The 22,701-nt window shown below is 34.4% G+C and overlaps 1 protein-coding gene across 1 annotated transcript in view; it reads left to right on the top strand.

Annotated features, from left to right (window-relative positions):
* C3G (C3G guanyl-nucleotide exchange factor) overlaps nt 1–21,288 on the top strand; it is a 350,856-nt gene extending 329,568 nt beyond the window's left edge. The window contains exons 18-19 of the mRNA XM_090405787.1: nt 4,059–4,190; nt 19,788–21,288. Coding sequence (XP_090261913.1) covers nt 4,059–4,190; nt 19,788–19,926 — 271 coding nt within the window. The 3' untranslated portion in view covers nt 19,927–21,288. The remainder of the gene's footprint in view (nt 1–4,058; nt 4,191–19,787) is intronic.
* The last annotated feature ends 1,413 nt before the right edge of the window (nt 21,289–22,701 follow it).

Below are 22,701 nucleotides of genomic sequence, written 5' to 3'. Positions count from 1 at the left end.
TCCTTGCGGACATGTATAATGCTATGCATTAAGGGAAGGGCCACTACCCAGACTGGTTTAGACTTTTATTGAGGTCTCATCAGTGGGAGCCAGACCCAGAGGTGGTGGTGGTGCCAAGGTGGAAGCAATGGAGAAGTCATATTTACCTATACGAGTTGCCAAAAGGTGTCTCACCTTATTATTAAATTACTCTGGATTTAGAGAAAAATGTTGGAAGTTTTTTTCCACTTGGTTATACTATAATAAATTTAATTTAATCCTTTATCCAAGTGTAAGCAAACAAAGTTTGCACCTGAAGTATCTTCAGGACTGAGGCAACTCGTGGTAAAGGAAGACCAATGCATTCTCTTAATTCTCTGCACTAAGGGAAGGTGTAAATGGGATATTATATCAATAAATACATAGTTTCTATTGGAGTTGTAAATCAGCAGTTAGAATTGAAGGAGGTACAGGAAGGTGGTTTGATAAGTCAGCCATGCAATAAGGATGTACATTATCTCCACTGTTATTCATCATCTATGTGGATCACATTATGAAGGAAAGCAGTATTAGAGTATTAAACCTAATATTAGGCTTGGAGATGTTAGTGTCAGCGATTTATTTATTAGTATAACATCATCTGCATAAAGTAAAGAGTTAAGACCAACATCTCCAAGCTTGATATCAGGTTTAATACTACTTTCCTTTATAATGTGAGAATTACAAAGGAATTTCTCTACTGAATCTTCCTGGTAAGATTTATGTAAGTATTTTTGAGAAATAACTGGTATGGTAAGACATCAACTGAAAATAAGCAGAAATATTGAAAACATCAACTGCATCCTGAATGAGAATCTTTAGAAAAAGTAAAATATTTCAGCTATTTAGGCACAATTTTTAGTGAAGATTGCAAATTAAATTTGGAAATAGACAGCAGAATTGGCAAAGCTGGTGGGAAGTCAACTGAATAAATTTATATGGAATAAGAGAGAGATTACTCAAAACATTAAACTAGTTGTATACAAGACAGTGTTCAAACCAATTTTAACTTATAGATCTGAGAGCTGGGTTAAAAATAAAACTCTTGATCAAAGAATGGAGGCCACAGATTTGAGAGATATATTGATAACAAGACTATTAGGAAAGAACTTGACATTGTTAGCAGAGGTAATCTCATATGGCATGGCCATTTAAATAGAATGGGAGAAGAAAGATTAGCTGAACAAATGTTCTGTGCCAGGATGGCAGGGAAAAGACTTAGAGGAAGACCAAGATGTAGGTGGATTGATACAGTAAAAAGTTCCTTAGAAGACAGAAATATAAGATCTGATAATATTGGAATGTTGACAGATAAACAGGCTAATCTGGAGGAAAATTGTTGATAGGAAGTTAGTAGTAATGTAACTTTTCATGCATTACTAGCATAAGATCCTGTACACCCCCTGAGGATATAGTGTCAGGAATTGGATGATGTTTCATCCTCACTGTCATCACTAGACATCATTTTCCATTGATGAATTTAGAGATTCAGATTTTATGCCCAGAATAAAAACCACCTCTTGTTTCAGTTTTTTTTTTTTTTTTTTTAAACTTATATACCAACATATACAGTATGTACAGTGATACTGTTTGAAATAGAAGCATCATGGTGTGTGTGGTATTACTGCTCAAGGAGTTAAGTATTTGATGTAATCTTTAATCCTGACTTTATCTGATTGGCCACTTTGGCCATTTTCTAAAATAATAATAATAATAGGAACAAAACACCATGAACACCAGATAAGGATAGGAGAGGTAATTTGTCCTTGATTTAAATATATTTAAACAGCCAACATCCAAAAATATCTTTCACTAGAAAAATAATCAAACAGTTGCGTCTGCCCTTCCTAGACATACGTTACACATTTTTTCAAATGTTTCCCTATCTTTTATGTTTATAGAAAGTTGCCAACACACACAGAAATTATACGACCCTTACTGTAGCACGTATGGCTAGTTTTAATGACAAAGCTCTTGCCACAGAACCCAACTTATCTACACCATACTTTTTTTGTCAGTGACTGCAACTCCTGTAGAATAAATAAAATTCTCTTGCCTGCTTATACAAGATCATAGCAAAACTATTTCCATCCTCTCTATTCAGGATACATCTCAAAAACTAACCAAAGTACTAAATCATATTTCCATACAAACAAGTCACTAAATAAACCTCCTTCATCCAATTTGATCTGTTAGCATACATCCAAAAGATCGCAAACAAGACTCTTGGTTCTAGAGCCTTGCCAGATTAATCATTTTGCCAGACCAATAGAAGTCACATAGTAATAATTCATCCGTATATCTCTAACCCACCAGTTATATCTCTCCCATAGGTCCAAAACATCATGTGCTGCTAGAAACTAAATATCAAATGTAAATTAATGTAGTGTAAGTGGAAACAGGCTTGTGCCTACTCTTGACATCACTACCATGAAACTGTAAACTGTTCCTTGTTCAGAAGCTCTAGCTCATTTAAAATCAAGAGATCACCATCAAGTGCAGATGTAAATAATTAAACAAGAATGCATGCATACAACATGTCATCTGTGTCAGCCCAGTGAACCAGTCAGATTATCACAAGAATTTCAAGAATGCTCTCATAATTTTGTCTAGACTGAAGGAAGTGTCGGATCATCCTTTACCAGAAAATTGGTGGTGTGTCTGTATATTAATAACAATGACTGTTTGTCATTATTTAACTTCTTCCAGATTTGCTTTGAGATATATATATATATATATATATGTAGCGATCAGTTTTTACTCGGTTGTTATACATTTGAAAAAAAAATAGATTTAATGACTCCAAGACCGAGATAACATATAAAGATTTTAATGATAAATACTACTAGTTTCGGCATATAGCAGCCTTCTTCAGGTATTTATAAAGGAAAGGAATACTAATAAACATTGAATTATTTAAACAAACTGGAAATTACAGGTACAAATTGCCACACATTATCGATACATAAAAACGTTGTATTTTTCAAGTTGTTCCAACTGGCGTGCCATTGTTTGTTGCAATTGTGTTTTGCATTCCTCTAAACAAGTCTCCAAACAATTGCAACAAACAATGGCACGCCAGTTGGAACAACTTGAAAAATACAATGTTTTTATGTATCGATTATGTGAGGCAATTTGTACCTGTAATTTCCAGTTTGTTTAAATAATTCAATGTTTATTAGTATTCCTTTCCTTTATAAATACCTGAAGAAGGCTGCTATATGCTGAAACTAGTAGTATTTATCATTAAAATCTTTATATGTTATCTCGGTCTTGGAGTCATTAAATCTATTTTTTTCAAATATATATATATATATATATATATATATATATATATATGAGATTATGCTTGTGTAGCCAATGTGCAGAGGCACTGCAAGTTAACGGCATTATCAGCTGCTAAGGTAGCAGCTGATAATGCCGTTAACTTGCAGTGCCTCTGCACATTGATGCTGTTGATTCTTTGCTGCCATTTTTATGTTGTATGCATTTTTCTTGGTAATTAGTGTTTTGCATTCCTCTAAACAATGTCTCTAACCATTAGGCTATGAGATCACCACTTTACTGATTAGAAGCATGAAGGGGCTGCTTAAAAAAAAAAAGCATCATGTTTATTTTCTAGAGTAGGGTTCTATCTAATCCTATAGTCAGATCATTTGAGAACCGTTATTTAACCGATGTATGATACTAATTTACTGTAGGTTGACAGTCTTTCATGGGTGATTTAAAAAAAAAAAAAATTCATGTGAATTTCCTATTCTTTAGAATTATATGCATTAGATTCTTTCCCTAAACATCAAATTTCAAGGTTTACAGATTTAAAATATAGGTAATCTTATAAAAAAAAAAAAAAAGCTTCTTGACTAAATTTTTTTATTTATTCTAGTATAGCACATATAATCATTTAGATATTAATGGTGCTAATTGTTTTAATATTATTTATTACTGCTATATGTGTATTGGTTTACTTATCTTAGTATTGCAAATACTAATTTAGTATATAGGCAAAATTTTCATCATTGCTTCTATTTATATTACAGAGGACTTATTTTACAAGATTTGACTTTTGTTCACATTGGAAATAGTGATCTGCTACCAGAAAACACAGTTAACTTTTCTAAACGGTGGCAACAGTTTAACATTTTGGATAACATGAGGAGGTTTAAAAACTGGTAAGTCTATATCAGTTGCAAAAAAATTATATGGAATAATAAAAAAAAAAACTCTGCTATGATGCAACTAATTATTAATGCAGAAACAAAAATATTTTTTTCATCTTCTGGTGTATTTCAGTCCATCTATACCTAAATGAGCATCTTGTATTATCTCTGCTTGCACATCCTTAAATATTGCTGAAATGTTGTTTTCTGATATTTTCATTTGTAATATAATTCTATCATTGTTTCCATCTCTTCACTCTTAATTTTCTGCAGGGGTGGGGACATATATATATATATATATATATATATATATATATATATATATATTTGCTCTCTAGTTCCTTGATCAACTGATATCGCCACGTATTCTGAAGGAATGTACCAGGGAGTTGACACCTATCTTGACATATTTTTTAATACGAGTCTTGCACTTGGTCAAGTTCCTAAAGAGTGGAAGGAGGGCAAGATTTTGCCACTTCATAAAGGAGGTGATCGAACTCAAGCATCAAACTATAGGCCTATCTGTGTGTCAGGTGTTGTGGTTAAGTTGTTGGAGAAGCTTGTCAGAACTAGGATCCAGAGTTGGGGTGACAACAATGGTATTATATTTGATGGACAGCTTGGATTTGCTAAAGGGAGGTCATGTTTTAGTAATCTACTTATTACAATAAAGTGACTGCTTCCTTGAACAGAGAAGGATACAAGTAATATACTTAGATTTCACAAAGGCTTTTGATAGAGTACCTCATGATAGATTGAGTTGGATATTAGATTAGTGCATTGGATTGGAGACTAGCTATCTGATAGGTCAACAAGTTGTGTATGGGGGAGCGATATCCAGGAAAAGGAAAGTCACTAGTGGTGTGCCTCAGGGGTCTGTTTTAGGACCATTACTGTTTGACTTGTATATTAATGATATTGGTGAAGATTTGGATGGAGATATTCAGTTTTTGCAAATGATGCAAAGTTGGGACGAACCATGAAGAGTAGTGAAGATGTTGTGGTCTTACAAGAAGACTTGAATAAATTGACTGATTGGGCACGGAAATGGAGATGAGAGTTCAATGTTGCAAAATATAAGGTTTTAAAATTTGGAAAACAATCACCCATGAAAACAAAGGTGGGATGCAGAATTTATGCTTGGTGAGGATATATTGTCGGAGGTGGAAGAAATAAGAGATCTGCAGGTGATAGTGGATAAGGATCTGAAATTTAGGGGACACATAGCCAAAATTGTGAAGACAACACAAAGGCTTCTGGGAATGATGCAGAGAACACCGACGTGTAGAAGTAGGGAGATTCTTGTATTCTGTTGTATAAGGCTTTGATTAGGCCACACATGGACGATTGTGCCCAGATTTGGTCACCTGGTTTTCAGAAGGATGAAGAGATGTTGGAAAGGATCCAAAGGCGATTGACTAAGGTAGTTTCTAACCTCTGGAATGCTGAGTATGAGGAAAGATTGAGAAGATGTAATTTGCAGAGTCTGGTGGACAGGAGGAAGAGGGGAGATATGATAGAGACCTAGTTGGTAAGGGTGTGAGTAGGGGAGTGAGGGGCAGGTTTTTTTCGTGCAGAGTTGTGAATGATTGGAATGCCTTGTCTGAGAGTGTGATGTCTGTAAGATGTTTAAATGTGTTCAAGGCATGGTATGATGAGCTGTGTGTGAGTCTTTGACTCCATGAGGTCTTGAGGTAATAATAATAACTATTGTTTCTAGTCACTTGCAGCTTTGTGTTAAAATTGCTCTGAATACTTCCTTGCATATTGTTAGCTTGGTGATTTTAGTGATCTCTCTCTGTTGTTCCGTATATGTTCAGCTGACTTTTCAATACCAACTTTATTCTGTTAACTATTTCTATGTTTAATTAATTTCCAATTTTCTATGATGATTGTGCCTAAATAGTTAATGTTCTGTGGGTTCAACTATTAAGAATGCAGTTAATGTTTTTTTATGTTTTCCAGCCTATTTTTAATACTATTTTTGTACATTTGGCACAGCCATTATTAACTAATGACCTCAAACTTGTAGAAAATTTATTTAAGATGATAAATAAATTTGCTTGAATAAAACCAGGCTTATTATATCCTATTTTGATGCCAGGTTTAAAAATTCCATTCTTTTATATGATTCAGATGATTGTATACCTTACACAATGAAATGAAAGAACGATCATCTTTTCCTCTTCAAAATCACTTCATTTTGATTATTGATTGGCAATTAAAATATAAGTTTTGTGTGTACACAGAACTTAGACCTAATACAGAATGCAGTTCAAATGTTAATGCAGAAACAAAAATATTTTTTTCATCTTCTAGTGTATACCCTCAAGTGGACATGCCATCATAGTGCAACACAGTTACAATGTCATTGCTAGTTTTGTTTTTATCAATGATTTTCAGCTCTTACTGTCCTGTCTTGCACTCCTAACTACTGTACATCAGTCCATCTATACCTAAATGACCATCATGCATTATTTGCAAGATTGTCATCTTGCAAAATTTTTAAAATTTCCGTTAAAAAGGGTATTCCCATTATAATTATCATTTCCTAGAACAGTACATATGTACTTAAACTTGAATTTTGGAGACCCCCCCCCTCGATGTTTTAAATATTAGGGGGATTACTCTATGGCAACAACAAAAAAAAATCAATTTTTGTAATTATGATTCTCTGAAGTTAAGCCAACAGATGATCTATTATATTCACTTGCCGTTGATTCCTGGAAGCAGAAGGGTGCTATGCTGATTCCTCAAAGTTAAGTTGGTCCATTATGGGAAGCCTGCCTATATAAAGCTGCTTGGAAGGAGTTAAGCTGTTTGCTAAACAATCATTTCTTGTTTACAGTTCGAAATGTTTACACATCTTGTGTTTTGTTCGTGCAATTGAGTTATCCAGGAATGTATTAAATTTTGAAGTTTTACATGTGTAATATCAAATTAATAAAATTAATTACTGATTATTTTCAGATAATTCAGTTAGAAGACGAAAAGAAAAGTTTTCTTTAGAAACTAAGATTCAAATTTTAGATTGTTTAGCAGCTGGAGAAGGTTCAACATCCTTAGGGAAATATTTTGGATTGAACGAAGCTTCCATGAGAATGATTAAAAAAAATGAAGAGGCCATTAGAAAATCTGTTCTTTATGGAACAAAATTATGTGCCAAGTTGTCATTGTATACAAGAGACATTATAAAAGTGAAGATGGGAAAGGCTCTAGTGATAGAAGATTGCTCACAAAAAGGAATACCTTTAGATGGAAATGTCATCAAACAGAAAGCATTACAGTTGTATAAATATTTTCAGAAAAAGGAGCCAACAACACCAAACAACAATTGTGATTTTTCTGCAAGCACAGGTCGACTTACAAAATTTCTCAAAAGATACATGCTTCATAATGTAAAAATAAAAGGAGAAGCTGCATCTGCAGATGAGCTGGCAGCTAAGGAATTTCTTTCAGAACTGTTCAGAATTATTGAAAATGGTCTACACTCCTGCTCAAGTTCAGAATGCAGATGAGACTGGCCTTTTTGGAAAAAAGTGCCAAGTAAAACTTATATAGTGAAATCACAAAAAAGTGTTGTTGGCTTTAAAGCAGCTTGTGTGACTATTATTTTGCAGCAATACTTCAGGAGATGGTATATTAAAACCATTACTCATTAATCAATCCCTAAGACCACAGGCAATGAAAGATGTGGATTTTAACACATTACCAGTGCACTTGAAGGCAAGCAAAAAAGATTGGGTTACAAAAGAAATTTTTAATGAATGGTTCCATCAATGTTTTATTCCAGAAGCCAAATGCTATTTGATGGGAAAAAATCTGGACTTGTAACTTTTATTATGGAAAAGTTACATCATTATCATTTTATTGATAGTTTTCCTCCAAATTAATCTTCACTTGTCAAGACTCCAATATTATTAGATCTTATATTTCTGTCTTCAAAGACTTATTGTATCAATTCTTCCTTGTCCCCCTTCCCAGATCTTGGTCTTTTTCTTGCTATCCTGGAAAAAAAAACACAGAATGGGAGAATTTTGTTTATTTATTATTTTTATATTTTAAGTGAGCATACCACCTAATATTGCTGTGCTAACATTGTCAAGTTCCTTCTTAATATCCTTGTTTTGAAAATGATACTGCCATTGATGCCATATATTCACTCCCCTAATCTCTTTCTTAGAATTCTCATATCTTTAGTCTTTGATCAAGTGTTTTGACTAATTTCTCTCTTATTCCATATACATTTTATTTATTTGACTTCCTACCATACCTTCTTTGCTAATTATGTTGTCTGTTACTAAATTTCATTTCCCATCTTCACTAAAAATTATTCCTAAATAGTTGAAATGTCTGAAATGTTTTACTTATTCTTTAGGTTCTCTATTCAAGATCAGTTGATGTTTTCAGTATTCCTACTTTTCATTGTCTTTATCTTTAATGCCACTTTCATTTATAATGATCCATATAGATGATGAGTAATAGTGGAGATAATGTGCACCCTTGTCTTACACCTTATTTAACATCAAATCATCTTCCTATACCTTCTTCAATTCTGACTACTGACTTACGAGTCAAATATAGATTATATATTGCTCATTATAATGTCCCATTTATGCTATATAATTGTAGCATTTAAAACAAATTTTCTCTGTTGAATTTAACATGATTTTTCAACTGTTTGTCTTAAAGTGAAAATATGATCCTCACAACCTCCATTTGGCCTGAACCTAGCTTGTTCTTTGCCATGCTTTTGTTCCACAATTTCTCTTAGCCTTTTCTCAGGTATACTTGTATAGTTCTTACCAGACATACTCATTTAGAAATTTCTCTAATTCTTGCATTCAGTTTTTTTTTTTTTTTTTTATATATATATAGATGAGTACTATGATAGCTCAACCCTTTGAATTATTATTATTATTGTTTCGGGCAACACCAGGGAGTCCTTAGACTCATCGAGGGAGGCCCCAAACATCATGTCCACACAACTATACGACATTCTCACAGTATCTATCATACCTTGCCTTGAACTCGCCCACATTGTCTTTATCTTTGTCTATTGTCTTTATCACCCACAACAGACTCTGGCAGCTTATTCCACTCATTTACCACTCTAAAAGTAAAGAACCCAGCTCTAACACCCCTGCTAACCACACTCTTGCCCAGCTTCCATAGGTGTCCCCTAGTTCTCCCACCACCAGTCCTGATCTCAAAAATATCCTCTGAATTAATCCTATAGAATCCCTTTAGCAATTTCAATGTCTCAATCATATCTCCCTTTTTCCGCCTATTAACTAGTTTCTGCAACCCACAAATCTTCAACCTGTTCTCATATGGTTCATTCCATAGACCTGCTATCATCTTAGTCACTCGCCTCTGGATCCTCTCCACCTCCTCCCCATCAAGAAGGAACCGAGGTGACCAAATTATGCAATATAGCCACCATAAAACTTTTACACCTCCATATTTAAGCATTTACGACAGAGGTACGACATTATTCTGTGGCACGACAGAGAGGAGTTAAGGAGGGCCATAATTGCAAATGACTCTATACGCAGGTTATGCAGATGGCGTGGAATGAGTTTGATGGGCAAAAGGATTTATACAAGATGGATGGCCTGCATTTGAATGGATTTCAAATGCAGGCAAAAAACGGAGTGCAGAGACTGGAAAAAGTGTTGCTGAATGAAAATGAATGTGCAGAACCAGGGAAACCAGAACTACCAAGGAGGGGGGAAGTGGATATGGGGACATCAGTGAGACAGTTGAGTGTAAGAATGTATATAATGTACCCGAGCCAGTACTAAAGACGAGTAATCGGAATGGGATAGTTAGAATAACGCATCAAGATAGGAGCGGGACAAAGGGACCTCTGCATTTCATGTATACTAATGCCAGGAGTATTAGGAACAAGAAGGAATAATTTTTGGCCTTGGTTGGCTCTTCCTGGCCACAGGTTATTGGCATTAGTGAAACATGGCTGACAGAAGATGATATAGCTAGTGGTATAGAATGTGAAGGGTATAGTGTGTTCAAGAAGGACAGAGAGAAAAGAATGGGGGGGGGGGGGGAGAGTGTTATTGATGATAGCTGATGAACTGCAGCCAAGGAGAATTGAAGTTGTATTGCAGGATAGTGAAAAAAGCTCATTTGAGGTTATTTGGTGTGAGATTGTGACTAGCAGAACAAAATATACAGTTGGGTGCTGCTATAAACCAGGTGATGGAATACATGGTGGAGATAGTATGTATAAACAAATTGATGAAATGAGTGGAAGGAGGTTAATTATGGGGGATTTCAACTATGGTAACATTGATTGGAAGGCGGAGAGGACACACGTGAGGAAGTAACTGGATTTTATTCAATTATTAAGGGATAACTATCTGAGACAGCTTGTAATAGAAAATACTAGGGGTTTGAGAGTGCTTGACCTGGTAATAGCATCTGAGAATTTGACTGTAATGAATATGACCATGTTGCCACCTATTGGTGAGAGGGATCATAAGGTCCACCTGGAGGTGGCTAAAGGTGTGGAATTACTGTGCTGGCAAGTATGACAAGCTTAGGAGATTGCTTGGTTCAGTGCCACGGCATGTAAAAGTGCAAGGGCTAGATGTCAATAGAGCATGGGAAGTGGTCAAGGAGCATTTATAGGAGGTTATGGCTGATTGTATACCTAGTGTTGGAACGTCCTACCTAACTGACTGTTCCATTTTTATTGGTTTGTTAATCTTATCATTATCTCTTTAAATTCTGTTTTTATTCATTAGTTGTTGATTGATGCTCATCTGAATATAAAGAAATTTATATTATACTGTGCCACCCTATATTCAGATTGGTCTAAATAACATAGAGGAATCAATCATCAACTATACTTATATTATCACTTTATCTTCAGGCCAAGGTTATTAGTAGCTTTTAAAGCTTCTTCTGCAAAGGTCCGGTTAATTTTATGAGCAGTGCAATGAAAGAAAATCAGGCAAACACCAAGTTTAACTCAACCAAAGAAAAACATTTAATGTGGAATTTGCAGTATAACTATCTGCAAAAGTTATCCAATTGAAAAATTACAAGAATTCACATTCAAACATTAATAACTTCTCAATTAGGTTTGAGGATCATGACTAATGTTAACACTTCTTAATTTTTAAAACATTAGTATTTCTTTCACATATTTCTCTCTATCCAATTAGATGAATCAAATCATAAATATATCAGCTTAGCTCAAAGTATTCAGAACAATCACAATCCATTAACTAACAAACATTCACCCTTCATTTCTTTATGCTCAGTCAATCAGATTGAAAATAGTTCTTAAAAGTTTAACTTTCCAAATGTAACAATAGCTAATCTTATGACAGATATTTCTATATTCTCTCTGTCAGTTAACACTTAATAGAACAACATAGTGCTTATCATTTTGAAGGCAAACTACTTCAACACATCTCGCATCCAACGATTAATTGATATAATCTACAGCCAAGGTGAAAACAAGTCCGACGGAGTTAACTGTTATTGCTTCACACAGGTTATAGAAAGGACAATTCTTACCGGGCTACAGCTTTTACACATCAAATTCGCATAGGCACATTTGAAATTCTTGTTGACTTATACTTTATGGCAACACAATTCAAAGAAATCTTCCACTATAATAACTGAATTATAGACACAGAAATACTCAAGTCTTGATGCACTTGGTTTAAGTTATCTACTAATTCCTTATTTTCTTCTATGTATTAACTTCAGTTCTGCACTATTCTTCCACTAACCATTTGGAATTTATCGTAGTATCAGAACTCCCATAGAAGTAATTCAGAATTCAGAATTACTTGTCCTTTCCTAATCGATTTTCGGCATATATTAATTCCCCTTCTGCCACTCACTGCCTATCTCTATGCTGTCTCTAGGGCTTCTCTTCACTTTTTACTTTTGTTTTCCAATTCTCTACATTCTCTTTTTCCCGCCAAAATCCAGTTCTAACCAGTTCAGCTTATATCCTGACTTTTCTCATCATACACAGTAGCTCATGTTCTCTGCACGAGCTAACTAAAAATAAACTCCGTTTCTCCGTTATTAGCCAATCAAATCCCATCAGTAGAATTCCATAAATTTACTTTCACTTACAGAGATAATAAATAAAAAAAAAAAAAAACATATCACAATTCTTAAAAGGTACATATAAATTTATATACACAGTTTCTTACAATAAATTTGACAGAATAAAGTAAATTAAATGAATGATATTTTTATACAGTCTTTTTATTACTATTACATATCTTAAGATTATATTATTAAATAATAACAAACAAAACTCAAGGCAATTATATAAATAACACACAAGCAAAAGACTAACAACAAATAATATTTACAAGTTTTGTTTATGACATGGTGGATTATGTTAAATATGAATGAAGTATTAATTTATAAAATACCTTCATTCACAATTAACACTAGGGTCCGAATAGTAAAACAAGTAGGGGTTAAATGGATGAATAACACCATTAAGCTTGAGCTGCAAAAAAAAAAAAAAAAGAAACAACTGTGGAGGGAATTTAAAGAAAAAGGTGACCTGCAGGCACACGAATGGTATAAAGCGCAGGCCTTTTGCTTTTTTTCCACACTCGTTACCCTTCTGGGTAACGAGTGTGGAAAAAAAGCAAAAGCAGATTATGAAGGGAAACTAACTATGCAAGCTAAAGAGAATCCCAAACAATTCTTTAAATATGCTGCAAGCAAAAAAAAAACTGTACACAGCAGAATGATTTTAAGGAATGCCGATGGTAAGGTCACTGAATCAGTCGATATAGTGGAATTACTGAGTGAGCACTTTGCAAGAGTATATCATCCAGGTTGTGACACTGAAAGAATGAAGGAATCATTAGTTTATATGGGAATTGTGATGAATGAAGTGGAGGTGAATAGTCTATTACAGAACTTTAATGTGAATACATCTGTGGGATTGGATGGCATACTGGCATGGGTCTTATGTGAAGCCGCTAAAGAATTATCAGTGCCCTTGACCATGTTGTTTAAACTGTCTCAGGTCTGGTTTAGTCCCGAAAGTGTGGAAAGAGGGGAAAATAGTTCCACTGCATAAAGGAGGATCCAAGGCTACTGTTTCAAATTACCGACCGATCAGCATATCAGGAGTCATCGCAAGATCTTGGAGAAAGTAGGCAAGGGAAAAATACAGGAATGGATTGATGAAAATGAGATACTGTATGGGGAAAACAGCATGGCTTTGTGAAGGGTAGATCGTGCCTCAGTAACTTCCTCAAGTTTTATAACACAGTGATGGCTGAACTGGATAAGGATAATGGGTTTACAGTGATACTGCTGGACCTGGCTAAGGCCTTTGACAGGATACCACATGGAATTCTAATCCGTAAACTGCAACATATGGGAATGGATATAGGGCTGGTGAGATGGATAGGAGGGTGGTTGATGGAGAGATATCAGAGAGTAGTTTATTCAGGGGTAGAGTCCAAAAGACTGCCTGTGACTAGTGGTGTGCCGCAGGGTTCTGTTCTTCGACCAGTGCTGTTTAATTTGTTCATTAACGATATAGGGAAGGATCTAAGAGGAACGATTCATTTGTTCGCTGATGATGCAAAGTTGGTAGGGCAATAGTGAATGCAGAAGATGTCAAAATCTTGCAGGATGATTTGGATAGACTGGAGTTCTGGGCTAAGGAGAATGGATGTCAATTTAATGTGACAAAATGTAAGGTTATGCATTTTGGGGTGAAAAGATTAGCAGCAGTATACCACATTGGTGGTGGAACTGTACTCCAGGAAATTGATGAGGCCAGGGACTTGGGAGTGTTGGTGGATAGGGAAATGAAGTTTAGGGGACACATTGCAAAAGTGGCTAAATCAGCTCATCAAATCACTTGGTTGCTGAAAAATACTTTGACGAGCAGAGACAAGCAAGTTATTGTTCCTCTGTACCGAACCTTGATAAGACCTCATCTCGACTACTGTGCCCAGATTTGGTCACCTAGGTTTCTTCTTGATGGGGAGGAGTTGGAGAGGATCCAGAGGCGAGTGACCAAGATGATAGCAGGTCTATGGAATGAACCTTATGAGAATAGATTTGTGGGTTGCAGAAATTGATTGATAGGCAGAAAAGGGGAGATATGATTGAGACATAAATTGCTGAAGGGTTTCTATAGGATTAATTCAGAGGATATTTTTGAGATCAGGACTGGTGGTTTGAGAACTAGGGGACATCTATGGAAGCTGGGCAAGAGTGTGATTAGCAAGGGTGTTAGAGCTGGGTTCTTTACTTTTAGAGTGGTAAATGAGTGGAATAAGCTGCCAGAGTCTGTTGTGGGTTGACAGTGAATGAGTTCAAGGCAAGGTATGATAGATACTGTGAGAATGTCGAATAGTTGTGTGGACATGATGTTTAGGGCCTCCCTGGAGTCACCTGTAATAATAGTAATAATTTCTAGTCAAATATATATTCCAGCTGCATTTCAATTTTTTATGGCTTTTTTTTTTTTTTTACTAATTGAGTGTTTTATACACCCATGCTGTCACTGCTTGTTTTATGTAGCAGTCTTTCAAGGTAATTACTCCAGACATCAAGAATATCTTTATCTTCAGTTTTTCATGTCACTTTCATCTCTGATTCCTTTTACAGTATTATTTCCTTTATCTCTAAGATTTTTCAGCAGCCTCCAGAATATTTTTCCACCTTCGTAATATTTATTTTCTATGTACTTTCCAAAATCTTCCAGTGACTTTTGTTTAGCTTGTACACAGTGCTTTCTTACATTTTTATCTGTATTTTCTCAGAGTACAAGGTGACTTACTTGCTAGAAATGCTTCATATGCTTCTTCTTTTTTCCTCTACCTCTTTAACTCCTGAGTCCATCATGGAGTTCTGATTTTCTATCCTTACAGACATTCTCACTGTGCATACCTTTCTGGCCAAAATCAGTCAGTTTTCTTTAGTCTGCGAAGGTTTGGGTCTTGTTTTCAAATTCTTTTATTTAAAAAAAAAATTTTTTTTAATATTTGAGTCTATAATTCAATTCTGAGAGCTGCTCTTTGATTCATTTTAAAGCTTTCTTACAAACTTTGCTTTTCAATATGATATTTTATCCTGCTCAAAACTAAATGATCACTTCCAGTTTCAAATCCTCTATAAACTCTTGTTCCTGAACCAACATAATATCACCGTCAACAATAACACTGTCTTCATAATTAATGAAGCTTAAAGATATAACTAACACCAAGAGGGGAAAAATGCATTTATTAAACTCACTAATATTTCACTGGTTTTTGGCCCAGCATCATCAGAGCATATTGAAACTGACAGGCATACAACACTAAACCAAGTAATTGTAGAAACAATTTAAATTGTAACTGACACCTAATGTTCTTATGTAGTGCCCTCTATTGGTCAGATAACTACAAAGTTAATTCAGAGAAGTCTGGCTATTAAGTCTTAAAATCTTAGTCTCCCAGATCTTTGGTAAATTAATGCAACCATACTCGTTGGGGCTGGGAGAATGCATAGCTGATGCTGACTCTAAGAATAGCTTTTCAGACCTGTAACAACTTCTCTGTAATAAAGATGTTTTCTCCATCTGATCCTCCTATATGAAGGTATATCCAGAACATGGTTTGCACTGATCCCAGCTTGCCATGCAGATGATCTCATGAATGATCTGGAATGGATTTTGACGAAACATTGACATCAAGGCTCTCTTGCAGCAGTATAAACTAATATGCTTCTGCCTGCAGGAAACATATCTGAAGCCAACTAATGATCTGGCTCTTCACAATGTTACCACCATTTCATAAGGGCAGGATAGGGGATGGACCTATCCATGAAGGAGTCACCATCCTTGTGAGCAACCACATTTGCTATCTGACTCTCAGTTGGAAATATAACAGCAGTATGCTGTAGGCATTTCTCAAGATGACCTTGATATCATATTGCAGTTACCATTCACACTTACTGTTAATGGGGAGGATTTGAAAGGACACGCTACCCCCCCTTGGGGTAATGTCTGCACAAATGTCAGTCATTGAGTGTACGCTTGACGTTTCTACATCTTAAACACAGGAAGTAACACATTGTTCCACCTGCCTATCTGAACATTCACTAACATTGACTTAACTGTCTATTCATCCTCCCTTTTCTCAGTGTTTAAGTGGGAAATTGATGACAATCTATATACTACATAAATAGATATTGCAGTGGAAAACTGCAAGTTGATTGTCTGCCTTTTCCTCGTTAGCAGAATTCAATTCTGCAGCGATCAGCTCACTTCCTACCAGCAGTGCAGTGAGTCGTGTAACAGTGTATCAACAGCTACCAGAATGCGATTCCTAAAACATCTAGTCAGTTTCCATGTTTATCTTAGCCATGATGGAATGACGACTGCACAGTAACCAAAGAAACCCAGAAGAAAGTTTGGGGTATTTTCTGCAGATACTCCACAACAAACCTAATTGCTTTCAAACATGCAATGAGCCCAAGCAAGATACATCCATCGTCATAGCCAGAAGGAATCCTGGATCTAATATACATCTACTATAACTAGAGCCACCACCAACAAAGAAGTATGGAAACAATTCTGGAAAATGAAAGGCAGATACACCTACTACCAGTTGTCCATCCTAGAACATAGTGATGATTGCAGTTGACCTAACTGCAATCGCCAACACCCTTGGGAAGATTTTTGCTAAAACATCAGCAACATCTTATCTCCCTGAGTTCCTTGCCCAAAATGCATAGCAGAAAAACAACCCTTTTCTTCAAGCTGCAGCGAAGAATATAACAGGAAAAGTTCACTAAAGAATAAATGAAAGCTGCTGTGCTTAAATGCCATCCAACAGTTGTTGGACCATTATGAGATGGTAAAACATCTCATAATGGTCCAACAACTGTTGGATGGCATTTAAGCTTTTTTGCACCTTTCTGGATCAGCTTTTTTGCACCTTTACAACATAATTTTCTGTGAGAGCATTTTTTTTTTTTTTTTTATGTTGCTCCCCCATGAAAGTTTATTTATAAACCTATAGTACATTTTGTGCTGTGCGCAGGCATTGGGATATACTTTTTTTCAGATATTTCCAGATACCTGGCAAAAGCCAGGGAAGGATCCAAAATCCCCAAATAACTACTGTCCAAATGCTCTGATCAGCTGTTTTTGCAATATTCTGGAAAACATGGTTAACTCTCATCTTTTATGGTTTCTGAAGAGAAAAACAATCTTTTTTCCAGAACACAATCTGGCTTCTGAAAATATCATTCTAGTACTGATCATCTAGCCTGGCTAGAGGCATCCATAGAGATGCCTTCCTAAAACTTTAGCATCTAGTTTCAGTTTTCTTTAATATGGTAAAAGCATATGGCACTGCTTGAAGATTTGGAATACTGAAAGACCTTCACATTTTGGGCTTAGAGAGAATCTCCCTCTTTTTTATCAAGAACTTCTTTGTCTAACTGAATCTTCCAAGTCTGAGTGGGAACTGTTCTCTCCTGACCGTATACCCAAGAGGAAGGAGCTTCGCAAGATTCAATTTTGGGAAATGTCATGCTTTTTGCAATCATATAGGGGTCGTAGCAGTCACACAATTTGTGTGAATTTTTGCCATAGACATAGTCTTCATCCTGATCCAGAACTCCAGCTAGGACAAACATTACTCCCAGTTGTACCAGAAGCCAAGTTCTTGGGGCTCATATTTGACAGCAAACTCAGTTTCCTCATTCACATACATTATTTATGAGACAAGTGCCATAAAGCAGTGAATATCCTTTGCACCCTACCTTCCACGTGGTTCTTGGGATGCCGATAGATGTTCTTTGCTCTTTCTGTATCATGCACTCATAAGATAACAAGTCTTACAACTGGTTCTTTTCAAACACTTCACTAATTCTCATTATACCTAATGAATAAGAGTAATGAGGCTTAAGCATTGCCAAAAGTGAGCCCAAACAGTATCCCTTTGTGTGCTAAAATGGATAACCTTAGCTGAAGCAGAAAATGAGAGCTTCCCAAACTTGGGGCAGTTTCATGCAACCAAGTTGTTGAGGTTTAGGTAGCTGAGGCAGGTTCAAGGAAGAGTCACTTTACCAAATGTTGACTGTATCTACCAAATATATATTTGCTGTGGTGGAGTGGAGTAGCCTTACTCCAGCCTAGCCTGTAGTAAGTGTACAAAGCATGGTCAGCAAATCCTGAGCATGGTGGAAATAGTGGAAAGTGATAGTTTACAACTGCAAGGGACCTCATAAAAATGTGGCAGGTCTAGGACTGTGGCTGGTCTTTGATGGAGCATATAAGAGATGCCAATTTTTATATGGTCTGTAAGTGGTTGTAAGGTTGCATTTTAGAATTTTTAAAATTTTAGCTAGTTTTCAGATATGCCCCAGATATAAATGGTAATAGCTTTGGCTAGGGATTGCATTGCCGGTAAACAGTTAAAAATGCATTGATAAATATACTGGTAAATTCGGTAAAAAAAAATAGGTAGACATAAAATAATTTCCTTGAAGCCAAATATTTATTTTTATATATTAAAGACAGCGAAGAATTACTCTCTCAAATAGTATCGGCTCTGCAGCCCATAAAAGTAGCTGCAGAAATATTATGTAAAGAAAACATAAATCTTTATGTTAGTAACATAACATTAGAATTCATGCTGGATGAACTAAGTAAACAAGACACTTTCTTAAGTAATGCTTTAAAAGAGAAAACAATCTTGTGAATGAAAGAAAGACGTACCATTTATTCTGATGTTTTACAATATTTATGTAATCCTAAAAATTGAAATGTTGGTGATATTATGGAATTGTTAATAACTGCAATTCTCAAATTGCTGAAATGTATCCAATACCAAGAACAAAGAGATACAAAAAAGCAAAACGATGCAAATTCAATACCATCATCAACTTCAGTTTCGCTATCACCAGATGTAACTTCCGCATCAGAATTTTCCAATAAAGATTCAACAATGAGGGGAAAAATTGAATTTGTTGTCAATTTGTTGAATCGATGTTCTTTTTTCCACAGAAGTTTGATTTATAGCTCTGCTGGAAATTAATAAGCTGCTGAAGATTTTGAAGTTAAATTGTTACATTTGCCCTGAGTCCATCTAAAAATTAAAGGATTTTGTACGAAAAAGCATAGTACTGTACAGAATGAAATTTTATGTTAATTTTCAACATGAAATTTAAAGCTCTGTGTGTGTGTGTGTGTGCACGCGCACATGTCCATGTCAGAACCACATATAGCTATGTGGCATGCATTCTTGGCAGAATCTATAAGCTACGAAAGGATCAATATTCTCAAATGTTCAAAAGAAAAATTTATGTTTTTAGTGGCAGAAGCTTCAGTGCCATTGTTTCCAAAAAGCCAGCTGTTTTCATAACCTTAATAACTTTGGCTGTAATTCAAAACTCAGCATTAAAATATGCCATAATGATTTAGTGCCTTCAGGTATTAAAGTTGTAATTGTTTAGTTAGTAATATAAAGGAATATAATGAGCTTGGGGAGGGGATTAAAAATTTGCTATATTAGTTATTAAATACCAGTGGTAACAGTAAATAATATTATTAACAATGCTTTAATTTTAAAATTGCAGCCAATATCCATTCAAGAGAAGTGAACAGATTATTGCTTTCTTTAATAACTTTGACAACTATTTATCAGAAGAGGCTATGTGGCAGATATCTGAATCTATTAAACCTCGCTTAGGAAAGAAGAAAATGGATCACATGTGACTTTATTATGAATTATTCCAAAGTGGTGTCTGCAAATTCCTGATTTCATTTAATGAAAGATTTGACTTCTGTGGTTCTACTAGACGTAGAACTATGCTAATAATTGAAAGAACAACAACAAAAAAAAGCGCTACTAGTTCCTCAGTAATAAGTAGCTAGCAAGCTACGTTTTTTATGTGCTAAAACCTTAGTGATGAACAGTCATGCATAAGTTAAAGCCATCCAAATGCTGCACTTAAGTACAGTATCTGTGTATTTATGTAAGTAATTTTAGAAGCCAATATATTTTGTTTGTTTTCTTCATAATAATCCATATACCATTATCTTAATATTACAACTTGTGCACTAATAATGAACTCTGATATTGTGGACACAGTTGCAGTTGAGATAGCTTTATGCAATGCTCACTAATTTCTTTAAACACACTTTTACATACATGATACATAAATCAATCAATTAATATGAATGAGATTTTGTGCTTGCATCATTAGTGTAAATATGTGTAGTTTAAACATTTAATGTACAGTGATGTATGTGATGATTGTCTTTTCTGTTCTATACTTGTGGTGAGGAAGTCATGAATTATTGATACTGCATTTTTTTAACCACTATATAATGTGCAAGGCAGCTGTAACTCTTGATGCACAATCACCTTTATAAAATACACTCAAAAAAGTAATAATGGTGGTCTTCATCTAATTTTATACCTTTTTTTTTTTTTCATCCTGTGAACTCCAGAAAACAATTATAAAAGCTAAACCCTTGGATAATTTGCTGCAGTGATAAACTTATTTTTTTTTCTTTTCTGCTGCTGCCACTTCTTCCATGTTAACATAATTGCCATAAAGTGGTAAGCTACACAAACATGCAAATACATGTTTGTGTAGTGCTGAATTATTCTGTAGGTTCTCTTTTATATATTTATATTGAAACTTGTTTATATGAATGTGTGTGCGCGTGTGTAATTTATTAATATCTGAGTGACTTATTTGTAGATACTGTATTTTTATTGCGAGATATTCATTAACCTGCTGAATTTTATATTTAAGTATTTATGTCTGAGGATTTCAGACAATTTACTCTTTTTTGCATTTTAGTACATAGTTTATTGTATAGTCATTCATTTGTGGCCTTTCTGTATAAACAATTTGTTATGAATTTATACATCTAAAGCATAGTTAAGATTCTTATTAATGACCAGGTATTTTTTATATGTTTTTTTACAATAAAAGTTGCACAAAAATTGTTTAAAGAATAATAATTACCTTAATATTAATTTTGAATAAGCAAAATGTTGCAACTCTGTTTTACCATGCTGAATTATGTCACTAATTTCAGTTAAAAATAATTATTTTCACTTTTTTATTCCTTCAGAATATTAGCTTATACAACTGTTATGAAGTAATACTAGATAATGAACTTAAAAAATATATATATAAATAATAATAAATAGGAACAGATATATTTGCTGTCTAGTCTAATTGCAAAGTCTTAATATGATAATTTGTTGGCATAATTGATATATCTTATGATATTAAGTATTAATATTTAAAATTGAAAAATTAAGTATTGCATTGTATGGATCATGGCAATTTACTCTTTCAAATGTATTCTTTTTTTTTTTTTTTTTTTTATAGCAAAGTACTGCATTTATTTTGCTTCATTAAAGAATGATCAGGCCACCAACAGCTTGGGAAGGGAATAGGGAAGATAGGGACAATCAGAGCAAAAAAAAAAAAGTGAATTTTCAGTTAAACGATTTTTTTAAAAAAAAATTAAATTATAACAGCATTTATATCAAATTTTTTTAATTTATTATTTTTAAGTTATTTTAAGAAAATTTGATTATAATTTCATAATTCTAATTATGAAAGATTATCAAAAATATCTAATAAATACCCTGTTTCTCAATTTCTCCATCTTCCCTAATATCCCAGTCATGTAATATTTATTGCAAAAAAAAAAAAACAAGAACAAAGTGGATCTCCCACTGAGTATAGTCCAATGTCTGGGGATTTTAACTATTTTGTAAATGATAGCTGATGTCCAGTCTGTAAATACTATGTGAGTTAATAATAATAAAACTGGGCTTGAGAATGTGATTTGTGAAATGCATGATAATATAAGAATAATAATGATTGATATGATGGAGATATATTAAAAATACTATGAAAACTATAGAATTGAACAGATCATCAGTAAAGCAAGTACAGATGCATGTCGTAAAATATTAACATACATATAAATTATCTTCAAACTAGATGGGGAAAGCATATCTTAAAAGTAAGAAGTAGTAATCAGTGATGGAGGCTATTACATGTATAACCAACAGTCAGCATGAAATATGGATTTACAATGTTTATCATTAAAATTACAGTTCTGCCAAATAAATATCATGAATCAGGTGTAGATTAGACTTACCAAAGATCCTTACAACTTGGTTGTAAGGATCATCTTAGTCTTCTGACTCAATAGAGATGCCTATGTCATTTTCTTTTTTCATAAAAGAAAGCATTAGGCTGATATTATCAGATAGGCATCGCTGTGGAATCAGAAAACTCATAAGGATTCCAAACCAACTATTATTCACACTATGCTAATCATACTACTCCTTACATTTATTCCCCAACAAGGCACTTGTGACCACCTCAGTTAACCCATTTCATTTGTTTGCTGCTTTCTTAGCAAAAAAATAAAATATAAAATAAAATAAATCTAGTCCTTTATATTAAGAAAGCAAAGAAAAAAAATAGGCTTAGTACCATATGCTATACA

Source organism: Typopeltis vanoorti, chromosome 1 (assembly GCF_054136105.1).
Source record: "Typopeltis vanoorti isolate ZY-2024b chromosome 1, IOZ_Tvanoo_1.0, whole genome shotgun sequence".
Lineage (NCBI taxonomy): Eukaryota > Metazoa > Arthropoda > Arachnida > Uropygi > Thelyphonidae > Typopeltis > Typopeltis vanoorti.
This window is presented reverse-complemented; position numbering and strand designations above follow the sequence as displayed.